Below are 19528 nucleotides of genomic sequence, written 5' to 3'. Positions count from 1 at the left end.
ATCATGGTGATGCATAGCAACGAGAGGGGAGAGTGTGATCTACGTACCCTTGTAGACCGACAGCGGAAGCGTTAGCACAACGCGGTTGATGTAGTCGTACATCTTCATGACCCGACCGATCAAGCACCGAAACTACGGCACCTCCGAGTTCTAGCACACGTTCAGCTCGATGACGATCCCCGGACTCCGATCCAGCAAAGTGTTGGGGAAGAGTTCCGTCAGCACGACAGCGTGGTGACAATCTTGATGTTCTACCATCGCAGGGCTTCGCCTAAGCACCGCTACAATATTATCGAGGATTATGGTGGAAGGGGGCACCGCACACGGCTAAGAATATGATCACGTGGATCAACTTGTGTGTCTAGAGGTGCCCCCCTGCCCCCGTATATAAAGGAGCAAGGGGGAGGAGGCCGGCCCTAGGAGGGGCGCGCCAGGGAGTAGGATTCCTACTCCTAGTTGGAGTAGGTTTCCTCCTTTCCTAGTCCAACTAGGAGAAGGGGGAAAGGGGGGAAGAGGGGAAGGAAGGGAGAGAGGGGCCGCGCCCCAAACCCCTTGTCCAATTCGGACTGGGCTTGGGAGGGGGGCGCGCCACCTCCTGGTCCTTTCCACTAAGGCCCATTAAGGCCCATTGCTTCTTCCTCGTATTCCCGTAACTCCCCGGTACCTCCAAAAATACCCGAATCACTCGGAACCTTTCCGATGTCCGAATATAGTTGTCCAATATATCGATCTTTATGTCTCGACCATTTAGAGACTCCTCGTCATGTCCCCGATCTCATCCGGGACTCCGAACTCCTTCGGTACATCAAAACTCATAAACTCATAATATAACTGTCATCGAAACCTTAAGCATGCGGACCCTACGGGTTCGAGAACAATGTAGACATGACCGAGACACGTCTCCGGTCAATAACCAATAGCGGAACCTGGATGCTCATATTGGCTCCCACATATTCTACGAAGATCTTTATCGGTCAGACCGCATAACAACATACATTGTTCCCTTTGTCATCGGTATGTTACTTGCCCGAGATTCGATCGTCGGTATCTCAATACCTAGTTCAATCTTGTTACCGGCAAGTCTCTTTACTCGTTTCGTAATACATCATCCCGCAACTAACTCATTAGTTGCAATGCTTGCAAGGCTTATGTGATGTGCATTACCGAGAGGGCCCAGAGATACCTCTCCGACAATCGGAGTGACAAATCCTAATCTCGAAATACGCCAACCCAAGATGTACCTTTGGAGACACCTGTAGAGCTCCTTTATAATCACCCAGTTACGTTGTGACGTTTGGTAGCACACAAAGTGTTCCTCCGGTAAACGGGAGTTGCATAATCTCATAGTCATAGGAACATGTATAAGTCATGAAGAAAGCAATAGCAACATACTAAACGATCGAGTGCTAAGCTAACGGAATGGGTCAAGTAAATCACATCATTCTTCTAATGATGTGATCCCATTAATCAAATAACAACTCTTTTGTTCATGGTTAGGAAACATAACCATCTTCGATTAACAAGCTAGTTAAGTAGAGGCATACTAGTGACACTCTGTTTGTCTATGTATTCACACATGTATTATGTTTCTGGTTAATACAATTCTAGCATGAATAATAAAAATTTATCATGATATAAGGAAATAAATAATGACTTTATTATTGCCTCCAGGGCATATTTCCTTCAACGATGTGTACTGGAAATGATTCCAAGGTTGATAAGATCACCATCGCACACTCCTTTACCTTCGGGATTAGTGTTAAACCTAAAATAAATATTATTTGGTGTTTGCATTGAGCATGAATATATCGGATCATGTTTATTGCAATACGGTTATTCATTTAAGTCAAAGAATAATTGCTATTCTGTTTACATGAATAAAACCTTCTGTGGTCATACACCCAAGGTGAATGGTTTATTGAATCTCGATCGTAGTGATACACATATTCATGATATTGATGCCAAAAGATGCAAAGTTGATAATGATAGTGCAAAATACTAGTGGCACTGCCGTTTAGGTCATATTGGTGTAAAGCGCATGAAGAAACTCCATGCTGATGGGCTTTTGGAATCACTTGATTATGAATCACTGGATGCTTGCAAACCATGCCTCATGGGCAAGATGACTAAGACTCCGTTCTCCAGAATAATGGAGCGAGCAACATACTTATTAGAAATAATATATACTGATGTATGTGATCCAATGAGTGTTGAGGCTCGAGGCGGGTTTCATTATTTACTGACCTTCACAGATGATTTGAGCAGATATGAGTATATCTACTTAATGAAACACAAGTCTGAAACATTTGAAAAAGTTCAAATAATTTCAGAGTGAAGTGGAGAATCATCGTAACAAGAAAATAAAGTTTATATGATCTGATCGCGGAGACGAAATATTTGAGTTACGAGTTTCGCCTTCAGTTGAAACAATGTTGAATAGTTTCGCAACTCACGCCACGTGAAACACCACAGCGTAATGGTGTGTCCGAACGTCGTAACCGTACTTTATTAGATATGGTGCGATTTATGATGTCTCTTACCGGTTTACCACTATCTTTTGGGGTTATCCATTAGAGATAGCTGCATTCACGTTAAATAGGGCACCGTCTAAAATCCGTTGAGATGACACCGTATGAACTATGGTTTAGCAAGAAGCCTAAGCTGTTGTTTCTTAAAGTTTGGGGTTGCGATGCTTATGTGAAAAAGTTTCGGCCTGATAAGCTCAAACCCAAATCGAAGAAGTGCGTCTTCATAGGATACCCAAAAGAAATGGTTGGGTACACCTTCTATCACAGATCCGGAGGCAAGATCTTTGTTGCTAAGAGTGGATCCTTTCTAGAGAAGGAGTTTCTCTCGAAAGAAGTGGGTGGGAGGAAAGTAGAACTTGATAAGGTAATTGTAACTTCTCCTAAATTGGAAAGTAGTTCATCACAGAAATCAGTTCCAGTGATGCCTACACCAATTAGTGAGGAAGTTAATGATGATGATCATGAAACTTAAGATCAAGTTACTACTGAACCTCGTAGGTCAACCAGAGTATGTTCCGCACCAGAGTGGTACGGTAATCCTGTTTTGGAAGTCATGTTACTAGACCATGACAAACCTACGAACTATGAGGAAGCGATGATGAGCCCAGATTCCGCGAAATGGCTTAAGGCCATGAAATCTAAGATGGGATCCATGTATGAGAACAAAGTATGGACTTTGATTGACTTGCCCGATGTTCGGTGAGCCATTCATAATAAATGGATTTTCAAGAGGAAGACGGACGCTGATAGTAGTGTTACTATCTGCAAAGCTCTAATTCTCGCAAAAAGTTTTTCAACAAGTTCAAGGTGTTGACTATGATAAGATTTTCTCACTCATATCGATGCTTAAAAGTCTGTCCGAATCATGTTAGGAGTTGCCGCATTTTATGAAATCTTGCAAATGGATATCAAAACTACATTCCTTAATGGATTTATTAAAGAAGAGTTGTATATGATGCAACCAGAAGGTTTTGTCAATCCTAAAGATGCTCACAAAGTGGCAAGCTCCAGCGATCCATCTATGGACTGGTGCAAGCATCTCGGAGTTCGAATATACGCTTTGATGAGTTGATCAAAGCATATAGTTTTATACAGACTTGCGGTGTAGCCTATATTTACAAGAAAGTGAGTGGGAGCACTACAGCCTTTCTCGATAAGTATATGTGAATGACATATTGTTGATCAGAAATTATGTTGAATTTTTTGGAAAGCATAAAGGAGAATTTGAAAGGAGTTTTTCAAAGAAAGAATTACCTGTAAAGCTACTTACATATTGGGCATCAAGATCTATAAAGATAGATCAAGACGCTTGATAAGACTTTCGATGACTACATACCTTGATAAGTTTTTGAAGGAGTTCAAAATGGATCAGTCAAAGAAGGAGTTCTTGCCTAAGTTTTAAGGTGTGAAATTGAGTAAAGACTCAAAACCCGTCCATGGTAGAAAATAGAAAGAGAATTAAAAGTCATTCCCTATGCCTCAGTCATAGGTTTTATAAAGTATGTTATGCTGTGTACCAGACCTATTGTATACCTTAGCATGATTTTAGCAAGGGAGTACAATAGTGATCTAGGGGTAGATCACTGGATAGCGGTCAAAATTATCCTTAAAGGACTACGAAAATATTTCTCGGTTATGGAGGAGATAAAAGAGTTCATCGTAAAGAGTTACGTCGATGCAAGCTTTTTACACCGATCTAGATGACTCTAAGTCTCGATCTAGATACATATTGAAAGTGGGAGCAATTAGCTAGAGTAGGTCCGTGCAGAGTATTGTAGACATAGGAATTTACAAAATACATACGGATCTGAATGTTGCAGACCCGTAGACTAAACTTCTCTCACAAGAAAAACATGATCACTGTTTGGGTCTTAATCACATAGCGATGTGAACTAGATTATTGACTCTAGTAAACCCTTTGGGTATTAGTCACATGAAGATGTCAACTAATCACATAAAGATGTGAACTATTGGTGTGAAATCACATGACGATGTGAATGAGATTATTGACTCTAGTGCAAGTGGGAGACTGAAGGAAATATGCCCTAGAGGCAATAATAAAGTTGTTATTATATTTCCTTATATCATGATAAATGTTTATTATTCATTCTAGAATTGTATTAACCGGAAAACTTAGTATATGTGTGAATACATAGACAAACAAAGTGTCCCTAGTATGCCTCTACTTGACTAGCTCATTAATCAAAGATGGTTAAGTTTCCTAGCCATGGACATGTGTTGTCATTGGATGAACGGGATCACATCATTAGAGAATGATGTGGTGGACTAGACCCATCCATTAGCTTAGCACTATGATCGTTTAGTTTATTGCTATTGCTTTCTTCATGACTTATACATGTTCCTATGACTATGAGATTATGCAACTCCCAAATACCGGAGGAACACTTAGTGTGCTATAAAACGTCACAGCATAACTGGGTGATTATAAAGATGCTTTACAGGTGTCTCCAATGGTGTTTTTTGAGTTGGCATAGATCGAGATTAGGATTTGTCACTCCGTGTATCGAAGAGGTATCTCTGGGCCCTCTCGGTAATGCACATCACTATAAGCCTTGCAAGCAATGTGACAAATGAGTTAGTTGCGGGATGGTGCATTACGGAACAAGTAAAGAGACTTCCCGGTGACGAGATTGAAGTAGGTATGATGATATCGACGATCGAATCTCGGGCAAGTAACATACCGATGACAAAGGGATCAACGTATGTTGTTATGCGGTTTGACCGATAAAGATCTTCATAGAATATGTAGGAGTCAGTATGAGCATTGAGGTTCTGCTATTGGTTATTGGCCGGAGATGTGTCTCGGTCATGTCTACATCATTCTCGAACCTGTAGGGTCCGCACGCTTAACGTTTGATGACGATTTGTATTATGAGTTATGTGATTTGATGGCCGAAATTTGTTTGGAGTCCTGGATGAGATCATAGACATGACAAGGAGTCTCAAAATGGTCGAGAGGTAAAGATTCATATATTGGAAGGCTATATTCGGACATCGGAAAGGTCCTGAGTGATTCGGGTATTTTTCGGAGAACCGAGGAGTTACGGGAATTCACTGGGGGAAGTATTAGGCCTTATTGGACTTTAGTGGAAAGGAGAGAAGGGCCACAAGGGGGGGCAGCGCGCCCCCATGGGCTGGTCCGAATTGGACTAGGAGGGGGCGGCGCCCCCCTCTTTCCTTCTCCCTCTCCCTCTCCTTCCTTCTTCTCCTACTTGGAATAGGAAAGGGGGGAACCTACTCCTACTAGGAGTAGGAATCCCCCCTTGGGCACGCCCGTTGAGGCCGGCCCTCCTCCTCCTCCTCCCCTCCTTTATATACGGGGGATGGGGGCACCGCATAGACACACAGGTTGATTTCTTAGCCGTGCACGGTGCCCCCCTCCACAGATTTCCACCTCAGTCATATTGTCGTAGTGCTTAGGCGAAGCCCTGCGTCGGTAACTTCATCATCGCCGTCAACACGCCTTCGTGCTGACAAAACTCTCCCTCGGCCTCAGCTGGATCTAGAGTTCGAGGGATGTCACCGAGCTGAACGTGTGCAGATCGTGGAGGTGCTGTGCATTCTGTACTTGATCGGTTGGATCGCGTAGACATTCGACTACATCAACCGCGTTACTTAATGCTTTCGGTTTTGGTCTATGAGGGTACGTGGACACACTCTACCCGCTTGTTGCTATGCTTCTCCTAGATAGATCTTGCGTGGTTGTAGGATTTTTTTTTAAATACTACGTTACCCAACATGTTTACGTTGTGTTGCTTGGTTCTCCTACTGGTTCGATAACCTTGCTTTCATATCTGAGGGAAATACCTACCGTCATTGTGTTGCATCATCCCTTCCTCTTTGGGGAAATACCGACGTAGCTTTAAGCGAAATCAAAAGGAATTTCTGGTGCCGTTGCCGGGAAGGATCGAGTCAAGATAGTCTCCCGGCCACGTGCCATTTCTGGCGCCGTTGCCAGGGAGTATCTTCAACATATACCAGGTTCCTAATCACAAATCTCATCTCCTTGCAATTTACTTTATCTGCCATTTGCCTCTCGTTTTCCTCTCCCCGACTTCACAAAAAATTGTCGTTTTATTCACCTCTCTTTTTCGTTCGCCACTTTTTCGCCATGTCCGATCTTTAAAGAGCTAAGAGTTTTCTCTCGAGTCTTGGTGTTTTGGATAGCCCCTCTGTCATCTCCAAGCTCATAAACAATGATGCTATGGAAGGATCTACCGGGGTTGTTAAGGAAAATTTTAACCATTGTGATGAAGATTATCCCGTAATTTTTCTCCATTTACTTGATGAATATGTGAAAGATGCTTGGGATAGGTTTATAAGAATACGAGCTAGCTTTGTGCCCCAATACCAGATAGAGATATACTTGAAAAGTTTTTATGATGGTTTACCTTCTTCCTTCAAACAAGTTTTAGATTCTATATTTGAAAATGGTTTTCTTGAAGGGGATGCTGTTGATACTTATGAGAAGATGAAAACTATATTTGGGCACCCCGAAGGAGAAAACGTTGAATCAACCACTCTTATGTGCTTTTATCAAAATGAAAAAATTAAAGAGATGAAGGCTAGTTTAGATAAGAATTTTCATGACATGCTTAATCTTTATTCTGCTATCAATGGCCATGTGCTTTCACAAAATAGAAAATTAAATGCCATTGATAGAAAATTTTCCCTTTTCTTTCCAAAGAACAAGGATGATAAAACTTAGATCCTTACTTTATGCCTAGCTAAGGGCATAAAACTATAGCGCTTGTTGGGAGGCAACCCAATGAATAAATTTTGTTTTTGCCTTTTTGCTTCCTGTTTTTGTATGTTAGCACAATTATGCTATTGTTATGATGTGCTTTTTATGTTTTAATTAGTGGTTGTGCCAAGTAAAACCTTTAGGATCTTCTTGGGTGATGGTTATTTGATCTTGCTAAAAAAACAGAAACTTTTATGCTCACAAAATTAATTTTAGTTTTTTACCAGAGAGCAATAAAATACCCATTCCACTTGCAGTAGATCAATATACAAATTTCTCATGTCGTCCTAATTTCTCATAACTTTTGGAGTTACAGAAGTATTCGAAATAGTCACATTGCTACAGACTGTTATGTTTTGACAGATTCTGTTTTCTTTGTGTTGTGTGCTTATTTTGATGGCTCTATGGTTTTCTTTGATGAGTTTTTGCCATAGAAAAGTTGGAATACAGTAGATATAATACAAGAACAAAATATGAATTAGTTTGATACACCACTTATTGTAGTGGTTTATTATTCTTATACTAACGAATCTCACGAAGGTTTTGTTGAGTTTTGTGTGATTAAAGTTTTCAAGTTTTGGGTTATCTTACGATGGATGAAGGAAGGATGGAAGAGCCTAAGCTTGGGGATGCCCCAGCATCCCAAGATATTATCCAAAAATGAGCAACCAACTAAGCTTGGGGATGCCCCCGAGTGGCATCCCCACTTTCTTCCAACGATCATCGGTATTTTACTTGAAACTATATTTTTATTCGTCAGAAGATATGTGTTTAGCTTGGAGCGTATTGTATGATATGAGTCTTTGCTTGTTTTACTTTGTGTTTAAAGTAATCAATACTTGCTGGACACACCTATTTGAGAGAGCCAAAATTATGTCATGACTTGATAGAATTGCTCTCTATGCTTCACTTAATTTTTTTATAAGCTATGGACTTGCTCTAGTGCTTCACTTATATCTTTTTTAGCACGGTGTGCTTTAGTATTTTTGAAGAATTCTCTCTTGCTTCATTTAGATTTATTTGAGAGTTAGTAAAATTTTCAAGAAATACTCTCTTGCTTCACTTCAATTAATTTGAGAGAAAGAAAAAATATATTATGCTCATGATCTTCACTTATATTTGTTGGAGCTTGTCAAAAGCAACACATGAAAATTAGTCCCAAAGAGATCGATATCCAAGAAGGATATAATAAAAACTTCCATGATGATCATTGGACAAAATAAACTTGATTCTTAGTAATAGTTTTGAGACATAATGATGTGATATGTGAGTTATGTTGGTGAGTAATTATGCTTTAGTAAGAATATTGGTGTTAAGGTTTGTGATTCCCTATGAAAGTACGAAAGTCAATAGTCATGCAATGAAATTACATCCTACTTGTGGTGCATTATTCAGTGTTATTTATGCTTAATGCTTGCTTATGAGATTATTCGTTTCTTAGTTGGTCACTTCCCAATATTTTGCTAGCCTTCATTTTGCACTAAGTATGATCACTACTTGTGCATCCAAAAACCTTTAACCCAGTTTTGCCACATGAGTCCACTATATCTACCTATATGTGGTATTCTTTTGCCGTTCTAAGCAAATTTGCATGTGCCATCTCTAATTTTCAAAATAAACTTCTCTTTTCTGTGTTTGTTTTGCTCGCGGAGCGGTGAGGGGTGTCTAATATTTCCCATGCTAGATGTGCTATTCTCAAGATGAGTGTTTATTCACTTATCATTGCACGAGAGTAAGGCAAAGGTATTTGGGATGCCCAGTCCCGAAATGCAAAAAAAATGAATTTACTTTATGTTGTCAAATAATAAATTTCTTGGGAAGTGTTGGTATGGAGGGCACCCGTGGATACGGTTAGCGATGGAAAGTGAAAGTTATGGTGGAAAAATGAATAAACTTTATTTTATTTTTGGGAAATGCCTATGATATATCTATGCATGGAAAGTATTGGGAACTCTAAGTCGTTTTCGTTGGTGGGATGGATACACCTCTCAAAATGTTTTTATCTCTAAGTTTTTCGCTTTGAGCTCTAGCACCTCAACAAATCCCCACTTCCCTCTGCGAAGGGCCTTTCTTTTACTTTATGCAATTTTTATTTTTGAATTTGAGTCTCCATCTTGTCTTATTAAAGCACCAACTAGGAGGCAATATGATCGTACTTAAGTATTGGGTGTAGCTAATATTTGAGTGTGTTTCATGAATGGATCAATGTTTGAGCATGATGGGCTAGGAGCTTATTTTAGCATTGATATTTTCAAAGACATGGTTGCTTGTTGATATGCTTGAGTATCTAAATTATCATGTCAAAACCAGACTATTGCTTTGAAGAACTAAACTCCAATTGTCCATGCTATAAAGAAAAGAATATGATATGACATGATAGGCAACACTCCACATCAAAAATTCTGTTTTTTATCACTTACCTACTAGAGGACAAGTAGGAGTAAGCTTGGGGATGCTGATATGTCTCCAACGTATCTATAATTTTTGATTGTTCCATGCTGTTATATTATCAATCTGGGATGTTTTATAATCATTTTATAGTCATTCTATATCATTTTTTGGTACTAACCTATTGACATAGTGCCAAGTGCCAGTTCCTATTTTTTCCGTGTTTTTTTACATTGCAGAAAATCAATATCAGACGGAGTCCAAATTCCATGAAACTTTACAAAGATTTTTTATGGACCAGAAGGAACATGTTGGGCCCTGGTTGCACCTGGGGGGAGTCCCGAGGAGGGGGCAACCCACTAGGGCGCGCTAGGAGGCCCACACGTGCCCTGGTGGGTTGTGCCCACCTCGGGTGCCCCCCGGACCACCTCTTTGCTCTATAAATACCCCCAAAAATCCCAGAACCCTAGGGGAGTCGACGAAATATTCATCGAGCCGCCGCAGAGTCCAAAACCACTAGATCCAATCTAGACACCATCTCGGATGGGGTTCACCACCTCCACTGGCGCCTCTCCGATGATGCGTGAGTAGTTCTTTGTAGACCTTCGGGTCCGTGGATAGTAGCTAGACGGCTTCATCTCTCTCTCTCTCTCTCTCTCTCTCTCTCTCTTGATTCTCAATACAATGGTCTCTTGGAGATCCATATGATGTAACTCTTTTGCGGTGTGTTTGTTGGGATCCGATGAACTTCTGAGTTTATGATCAGATCTATCTTTTTATATCCATGAAAGTATTTGAGTTTCTTTGATCTCTTTTATGCATGATTGCTTATAGCCTCGTATTTCTTCTCTGATATTTGGGTTTTGTTTGGACAACTTGATCTATTTATCTTGCAATGGGAAGAGGTGCTTTGTAGTGGGTTCGATCTTACGGTGCTTGATCCCAATGACAGAAGGGGAAACGCACACGTATGTATCGTTGCTACTAAGGATAAAACGATGGGGTCTATCTCTACATAGATAGATCTTGTCTACATCATGTCATCATTCTTATTGCATTACTCCGTTTCTCCATGAACTTAATACACTAGATGCATGCTGGATAGCGGTCGATGTGTGGAGTAATAGTAGTAGATGCAGGCAGGAGTCGGTCTACTAATCTTGGACGTGATTCCTATATAATGATCATTGCCTGGATATCGTCATAATTATTTGAAGTTCTATCAATTGCCCAATAGTAATTTGTTCACCCACCGCTTTGCTATTTTTCTCGAGAGAAGCCACTAGTGAAACCTACGACCCCCGGGTCTCTTTTCTCATATTATTTGCCTTTGCGATCTATTTTTATTTGCTTTATTTTCAGATCTATTAAACCAAAAATCCAAAAACCTTGCTGCAATTTATTTTATTTGGCGTTCGATCTATCAATATTTACAACTCTCTCACGTCCGTTTGCCAATTTCTGGCACCGTTACCCGAAAGGGATTGACAACCCCTTTAACGCGTCGGGTTGCGAGGATTTGTTATATGTGTGCAGGGGTTGTTTATGTTGTGTTGCTTTGTTCTCCTACTGGTTCGATAGCCTTGGTTTCATATCTGAGGGAAATACCTACCGCCGAGGTGATGCATCATCCCTTCCTCTTTGGGGAAAATATCGACGTAGCTTCAAGCGACATCAATGTAAACTTGTCACAGCAACTGGAACTGGTCTACCAAATCCTTGTCTTCACCAAGCAACTGGTTCTATCCCCTACTTCCTTTTACTTTTTAGTTTGTCTTTATGAAGTTATTGCTTGCTTGTTTGATCTGATTGGCTTCACTGTGTGAAGACCATTTACTGTTTGGCTTCATACTGTCTTCCATCCTGATCCATACTACCTAGCTGATGATAGTCTTCGTACTTTCACTACATTACTTACTTGACTATGGCTTGTCTAGTGTAGTCTATCTTCCGCTGCATATCAATAGGTTTGTTTCATCTGTGTCTTCAAAGACCTCGTGTTTTGAATACTTTCATAAAAATCGCCTATTCACCCCCCCTAGTCGATAACTAGCACTTTCACATGTAGTTGACATCGTATTTGTGGCAAAGCCACCATTTATCATTTTTTATACATGTCACTCTTGAGTCATTGCACATCCCGGTACACCGCCGGAGACATTCATATAGAGTCATATTTTGTTCTAGTATCAAGTTGTAATTTTTGAGTTGTAAGTAAATAAAAGTGTGATGATCTTCATTATTAGAGCATTGTCCCATGTGAGAAAATAAAAGAAAGAGAGAAAAGGCCGAAAAAGAGAAGGCCCAAGAAAAGAGAGAAGGGGCAGTGCTACTATCCTTTTTTTCCACGCTTGTGCTTCAAAGTAGCACCATGATCTTCATGATAGAGAGTCTCCTATTTTGTCACTTTCATATACTAGTGGGAATTTTCATTATAGAACTTGGATTGTATATTCCAACGATGGGCTTCCTCAAATTGCCCTAGGTCTTCATGAGAAAGCAAGTTGGATGCAGTTTTTCTTTTTGAGCTTTCATAAACTTATAGCTCTAGTGCATTCGTTGCATGGCAATCCCTACTCACTCACATTGATATCTATTGATGGACATCTCCATAGCCCGTTGATATGCCTAGTTGATGTGAGACCATCTCCCCCTTTTTGTCTTCTCCACAACCACCTTCTATTCCACCTATAGTGCTATGTCCATGGCTCACGCTCATGTATTGTGTGAAAATTGAAAAAGTTTGAGAACATCAAAAGTATAAAACAATTGCTTGGCTTGTCATCGGGGTTGTGCATGATTTGAATATTTTGTGTGATGAAGATGGAGCATAGTCAGACCATATGATTTTGTAGGGATAAGCTTTCTTTGGCCATGTTATTTTGAGAAGACATAATTGCCTTGTTAGTATGCTTGAAGTATTATTGTTTTTATGTGAATATTAAACTTTTGTTTTGAATCACACGGATATGAACATCCCACAATAAAGAAATTACATGAATAAATATGTTAGGTAGCATTCCTTCTGTTTTTATCATTTACCTACTCGAGGGCGAGCAGGAATTAAGCTTGAGGATGCTTGATACGTCTCCAATGTATATAATTTTTGATTGTGCTATTATATTATCTATTTTGGATGTTTTATATGCATTAATATGCTATTTTATATTATTTTTGGGACTAACCTATTAACCTAGAGCCCAGTGTCGGTTCCTATTTTTCCCTGTTTTTGAGTTTCGTAGAAAATGAATACCAAACGGAGTCCAAATGGAATAAAACTTTCGCGATGATTTTTCTTGCACCAAAAGACAACCAGGAGACTTGGATATGAAGTCGGAGGAGCCACGAGGCGTCCACAAGGACGGAGGGCGCGCCCAGGGGGTAGGGCGTGCCCCCACCTTTGTGGGCCCCTCATGCGCCTCCTGACCTAATCCTTTCGCCTATATATATCCTTATATCCCCAAACAACCAGAGGCATCCACGAAAACATTTTTCCACCGCTGCAACATTCTATACCCGTGAGATCCCATCTAGGGACCTTTTCCGGCGTCCTGTCGGAGGGGGATTCGATCATGGAGGGCTTCCACGTCAACTCTATTGACCTTCCGATGAAGCGTGGGTAGTTTACTTTAGACCTGCGGGTCCATAGCTAGTAGCTAGATGGCTTCTTTTCTCTCTTTGATTGTCAATACGATGTTTACCTTGATGTTCTTCGAGATCTATTCGATGTAATACTTTTTTGTGGTGTGTTTGTCGAGATCCGATGAATTGTGGATTTATGATCAGCTTATCTATGAATATTATTTGAATCTCCTCTGAATTCTTTTATGCATGATTTGATATCTTTGTAATTCTCTTCGAACTATCGGTTTGGTTTGGCCAACTAGATTGGTTTTTCTTGCAATGGGAGAAGTGCTTAGCTTTGGGTTCAATCTTGGAGTGTTATTTCCCAATGACAGTAGGGGCAGCAAGACACGTATTGTATTGTTGCCATCGAGGATAAAAAGATGGGTTTTTCATCATATTGCTTGAGTTAATTCCTCTACATCATGTCATCTTACTTAATGCGTTGCTCCGTTCTTTATGAACTTAATACTTTACATGCATGCTGGATGGCGGCCGATGTGTGGAGTAAATAGTAGTAGATGCAGAATCGTTTCGGTCTACTTGACACGGACGTGGTGCCTATATTCATGATCATTGCCTTAGATATCATCATAACTCTGCGTTTTTCTATCAATTGCTCGGCAGTAATTTGTTCACCCATCGTATTATTTTTACTATCTCGAGAGAAGCCTCTAGTGAAACCTATGGCGTCCGGGTCTATTTTCCATCATATAAGTTCCCGATCTACTATTTTGCAATCTTTTACTTTTCGATCTATAAACCAAAAATACCAAAAATAGTTACTTTACTGTTTATCTATCTCTATCAGATCTCACTTTTGCAAGTAACTGTGAAGGGATTGACAATCCCTTTATCGCGTTGGCTGCAAATTGTTTGATTGTTTGTGTAGGTATTCAGTGACTTGTGGGTTGTCTACTACTGGATTGATACCTTGATTCTCAAACGGAGGGAAATACTTATCTCTATTTTGCTGCATCATCCTTTGCTCTTCAAGGAAAAACCAACGCAAACTCAAGAAGTAGGAGTGGATCGTCAGCATCATCCTCGAGTCATCCACCACGGGCACGCGCGGCCACCTACACGATTCTTGCAGGGAATCACACTTCATGTTGCACTAATAGGAAACTAATCTCGAACATTTTTTAGAAAGTATTCCGGATAAACACACTTTCAGCACATGGGATTCATTGGAATCATACTCCCTGCTGCACCATAATGTTTTCACAAAACTACACCAAAACTTGAACATGTGATAGTGTCCGTGATTTAAGTATCTACTAATAAATTTATAAATAAATAAATGTGTGATGGTTTTTTTAAGTATGAATTTTCTGACATTAACCCCATATAATAAACTTAGAAAAATGAATCCAGATCAACACCCTACTAATGCATCCCGCAAAAAAAAAACACCCTACTAATGCTTTCCCCGGAGACACGACTCAAAACCCTACCAGGACTAGTGCTTTCCCCAATCCGACCTCTTTCCAGCGCGCACGTTCCAGCCCCACGCTGCTTTTATAACCCCTCGGCTTTCTCTCTCCTCTCCACCGCGGCGGCCGCAACTACTCTGGTACAGCAAGCGAGCGCCGCCCCAAGCCCTACACCAGCAATGGCCGATCCAGCGGAGCACCGCGAGGAGGAGGAGGAGGCCGCGGCGGCCGGCGAGGAAGAGGACACCGGCGCCCAAATCGCTCCCATCGTGAAGCTCGAGGAGGTGGCCATCACCACCGGCGAAGAGGACGAGGACGTCCTCCTCGACATGTAAGCCGCCGCCTCCGCCGTTACTTCGCTCGATCTGTCCCGATCCGATCGTTCCCGGCTTTGATCTAAGTCTGACGCGCCTGGTTCGGTGCTTCTTCTTGTGTCCGTAGGAAAGCGAAGCTGTATCGATTTGACAAGGACGGGGGCCAGTGGAAGGAGAGGGGCACGGGTGCCGTCAAGCTGCTCAAACACAAGGAGACTGCCAAGGTCCGCCTCGTCATGCGACAGGCCAAGACCCTCAAGATCTGCGCCAATCACCTCGGTACTTCTTTGCTTGTTGTTTTTCGGGGGATAATTTTCGGTGGTGATTTAGATTTACAGATTAGATAGATGGGGATGTTTTTTGACATCTTGATATTTGGTTTGCAGTTGTGGCCACGACGAAGATGCAGGAGCACGCTGGGAGCGACAAGTCGTGCGTGTGGCACGCTCTGGATTTTGCCGACTGCGAGCTCAAGGAGGAGATGTTCGCCATCCGCTTTGGATCCGTGGAGAGTGAGCACTGAACACCCTATCATCTGTGCAGCTTTTCTGTTTTATTTTTATATATAGCGCGCATCATTCAAAAGGGTTGGTGATCTATGAATTCACAAGCCAAGTTTGTTGTGGGTTGTGGGTTTAACTAAGCAGTACTTCAGGTTGATCTAGTGTGTTATACCGGCCTTTGACTTTAAACTCCATAGTAGAACGGCATCAGATATAAAATATACATGCATCTTTTTTAGTTTTGGGATGTCACACACTAATTTGCATCAATTATAGTAATGAATATATTTTTGGACAGTGTCCGGTGCACCACCTAGCTATATGTTGCTTGTACGCCCTGAATGCCACAAAGCTATCCTGCCATGAAAGATCATTAGTGTAGTGCTGTTCCTGCATACTTATCATTCAGCAACTGATTTTCATGTCATTGCTTTGCCTGTACTTAACCTCAGTACTCAGTAGTCAGTAATGTATAGCACTGCCTTACCCCTTGATCTTTTGCACTTCCGTAGGATTTTTCTTTGTCATTCTCGCTAATTAATTGAGCCAATTAGAGGCTGTGCTGTATTTCAAGTGTTCACATTTTCTGACGAGATAACTATTCACCTTAAGCAAAAAGGATTTTGATGATTATATATATAAAACTGTACTATTATTTGCTGTAGTGGTGACCCTGGTTGTCAATTTGATGAATTTAGACTACACAAGAGGCCCTAAACTTGTAGCAAATTGTGGTTTAGATCTTCAAAATTGAAAATTTATTTTTGCAGGTATATAAAACTTGTAAGTTTTGTGATGTAGGTCAGTTCATTTTTTCATTTTTCAAATAGCAGAATATACAAGTTGGCAGTAGACTACAGATATGAAATCGATCATCATGTGACCCCCATATTGCTCCAAGCATTGTCACACTAAAATAATTTGCATTCATTCGCACTTCTATTCAGCTTTATGTCAGTATTTTAGCTAATTAATGTTACAATATCCCAGCAATGTGTGCTTGCATCTAAATGATCCACATTATTTTCCACATCCATTGCATTTTTGCTTAGAAGCTTAGCTAATCAAGTTGCAGTGACCATGGGTTGCAAACTGCAAGTTTTTGGACCTATAAATGGAACTGTGAAAGTATATTACAAGAACATAGTAAGTGAATTATCAAGAGTATGGATGTAATTGACACTGCTGAAAGCTCAAGGGCGTGTGGTCCAAAAATTTCTCATGAAGGTTTCCTGTGTAGTGATGACACTTAGCATTGTAGGATATTTGATTGATGGTGTTGACAAATTTGTGATAGAGTCATTAGTAGTTAGTTTGGAATTTGTGAGATTGTAAGTTTCTAAGACTTGAGATTTAAATGCGTACATAGAGTGAGCGTTGCTATGTTTTGTGTGGCTGGCACACCTACATGAGAAAACAAGGCATTATGCTATTTTAGTCAGGAGGCTAGCAAATATCATGTCATCCTAATGTTTGCTTGATTCTATTTCAGACTGCAAGAAATTCAAGGATCTTGTAGACGAGATTGCTGAGCAGCAAGGAAAGAATGAGGAGAAAGAGAGCGAGGAAGTCTCCTCTGCTGCCGAGTTGGTAGAGAAGTTAACTGTGACGGAGGTCAAAAAGGAGGAACAAACTGAGAAAGTGGAGACTCCTGCAGTAGATGATAAGAAGGATGCTGAAGAGTGAAAACAAGGGCCGGCTATTTCATCCTATGCTCTAGGAGCATCGCTATACTCGAACTAGTGAATTGTCAAATGAGTGTCATTCTATTCATTTTATGGTCAAAGTTCATCTTCCTTTTCACAAATTTTCATTGTGTTGTTCTGTGGGATGGATGTTTATGTTGGGCAAAGTTTGATTTGTGTCAGTCATGGGTTCCTTGGTTGATAGACTGTCATTTGTTTTTCTGGATGGGGTGCCTGGGGTCAGCATGTTTGTACAATTATTTGGGAATTGCTTTTGGAATGGATACGGTTTGAGTTGTCCAAAATCCCTGGATGATGCTGTCTTTTCACTTTGTCACGCGTCGCATATCTTCATTGCTGCAAGAACAATGATATAGACTGTGTGGCCGTACAACACGCAACACTTCAGTCAGGCCATTGTCTTGTCCGAGCACCAATTCATTTTTTGTTCGAAATGGAGGCATAAGATTTGCCTCATCTCTTAAATAAGAAGAGAATAGAGTTTAGAGTTGTACACAATACCCCACGCTAGACGGCATGACAATTACTCGCTAAAATGTCACAAGTTTTTTTGCACCGGCAGTGACCCATAACTTTGCTTCTTCAAGGATGGAAGCCTAGGAGAACGGGCGGTGGTGCAAATTTTTTGCGAAATACTCTGGCTTTTCGCTCGTTCCAAACAGTCCAAGAGATGAGCATGGTGAGGGAGGTCATGGCATGCCGGTTTGGGTGTCGGTTGTCTGTCCGTTTGTCCCACCAAGCGTTGACGGAATCATCAAGATGCCATTCGGAGGTGTTGATGTGATGTAGCTCGTTTTAAACAGTCCAAGAGATGAGCATGGTGAGGGAGGTCATGGCATGTCGGTTTGGGTGTCGGTTGTCGGTCTGTTTGTCCCACCACGCGTTGATGGAATCATCAAGATGCCATTCGGAGGTGTTGACGTGATGTAGCCCAAGCTTCTCGATGATGGCTCTTCAAAGCCTAAGCATGTGCCGACACTTGAAGAAGAGGTGTGGCCATGTTTCTTGTTCTCTTTTGCGTAGTTGGCAAAGTCCATAGTTTGCCCAACCGCGTCTCTTCAACCGATCGGCGGTTCAAATGCGGCCTTGTATAGCTAACCAAGCGAAGAATTTAACCTTGGGGGGAGCCCAAGCCTTCCAAACCATGTGATCCATGGGTGAGAGAATCAACCCAAGGAACTGAGCCTTATACGCGGTGACCGCAGAGTAGATCCCATCATTCGCGTGCTTCCAAATGATATCATCTTCGGCTTGCTCATCAAGGTGGAAGTCATGAGCATCCAAAGAGTGAAGAATTCACGAATGTGGCCAACTGTGACCACGGTGTTGGGATTGATTTTGAGAATCCAAGCATTTTCTTTGAGAGCCTCCCGCACTTTCCAATTTTTCGCCTTGAGGCCTCAAAGATTAACTGTGCAATATCCTTGGGCTTCTGCCCAAGCAGCCAAGGAGATTCCCAGAATGGTGTCTTTGCGCCGTCACCAACAGTGATAATTGTAGAGGCGTAGAAAAACTCGAGGCCATCGTCAGTGCAAGGGTTACCAAAATCCACCCAAGGCTTGTGGGGAGCCTTCCATTCGTACCATAACCATCGAGGATGTAAGGCACATGCAAACTTGTCGGTGTTGAGTACCCCTAGGCCACCATACTCCTTTGGCCTACAGACCATTTTCCAGTTCACTTTGCATTTGGCTCCCGTTGTCTTGTCCGATCCGGACCATAGGAACGCCCTTTGCAACTTATCGAGGCTGTTGAGCGTGCTTGGCAGAACAATGAGAGGCGTGAGAGAGTAAATGGCTTGGGAGGAGATGACCGACATGACGAGTGTCGTGCGACCGATAGTGGTGATGTTTTAGCCGTCCCACGTGACCAACTTGCCGGCCGCCCCGTCCCACGTGACCAACTTGCCGGCCGCCCCGTCCCACGTGACTAACTTGCCGAGCACCAATTCATGTAATTCTATGTTGACGACTCCGATGGACGAGCACATGTGAGGACTCCGACCGACGAGCACATGTTCCCTCTAACTGACGAGCGCATGCCTCCAGATAGTTATCTTTGAGGGGGTTGCTAAGGCATCCAATATTTATATTTGATAAGGAAAAGAAAAAGGAAATGATGCTCCAAGAAGCATGCAGATACACAAAAGAGTTGACGAAAGTTTTACTGAATTTGATGAAGAGTGTGGATGCTTGGCATCACATAGCATGCAGATACACAAAAGAGTTGACGGAAGTTTTACTGAATTTGATGAAGAGTGTGGA

General features: G+C 41.5%; 1 protein-coding gene across 1 annotated transcript; it reads left to right on the top strand.

The window, feature by feature from the left end:
* The first annotated feature begins 14772 nt into the window (after positions 1–14772).
* On the top strand, positions 14773–17548 carry LOC125552075 (ran-binding protein 1 homolog a-like). Its single transcript, XM_048715540.1, has 4 exons — positions 14773–15072; positions 15183–15334; positions 15442–15567; positions 17051–17548. Exons 1-4 carry the CDS (start codon positions 14921–14923, stop codon positions 17242–17244), a joined length of 624 nt encoding a protein of 207 aa, XP_048571497.1. The 5' UTR covers positions 14773–14920; the 3' UTR covers positions 17245–17548.
* Positions 17549–19528: the final 1980 nt, after the last annotated feature.

This window comes from Triticum urartu, chromosome 4 (assembly GCF_003073215.2).
Source record: "Triticum urartu cultivar G1812 chromosome 4, Tu2.1, whole genome shotgun sequence".
In the NCBI taxonomy this organism is placed as follows: domain Eukaryota; kingdom Viridiplantae; phylum Streptophyta; class Magnoliopsida; order Poales; family Poaceae; genus Triticum; species Triticum urartu.
The sequence above is the reverse complement of the archived record's forward strand: the minus strand, read 5'-3'. Positions and strand labels throughout refer to the sequence as shown.

Excerpts from the sequence above, each read along its gene's own strand:
- LOC125552075 (XM_048715540.1), top strand. The coding sequence starts at position 14,921 with ATGGCCGATCCAGCGGAGCACCGCGAGGAGGAGGAGGAGGCCGCGGCG. Across the intron at positions 15,073-15,182 it reads GAGGACGTCCTCCTCGACAT|GAAAGCGAAGCTGTATCGAT; the intron begins GTAAGCCGCCGC and ends TTGTGTCCGTAG. Across the intron at positions 15,335-15,441 it reads GATCTGCGCCAATCACCTCG|TTGTGGCCACGACGAAGATG; the intron begins GTACTTCTTTGC and ends TTTGGTTTGCAG.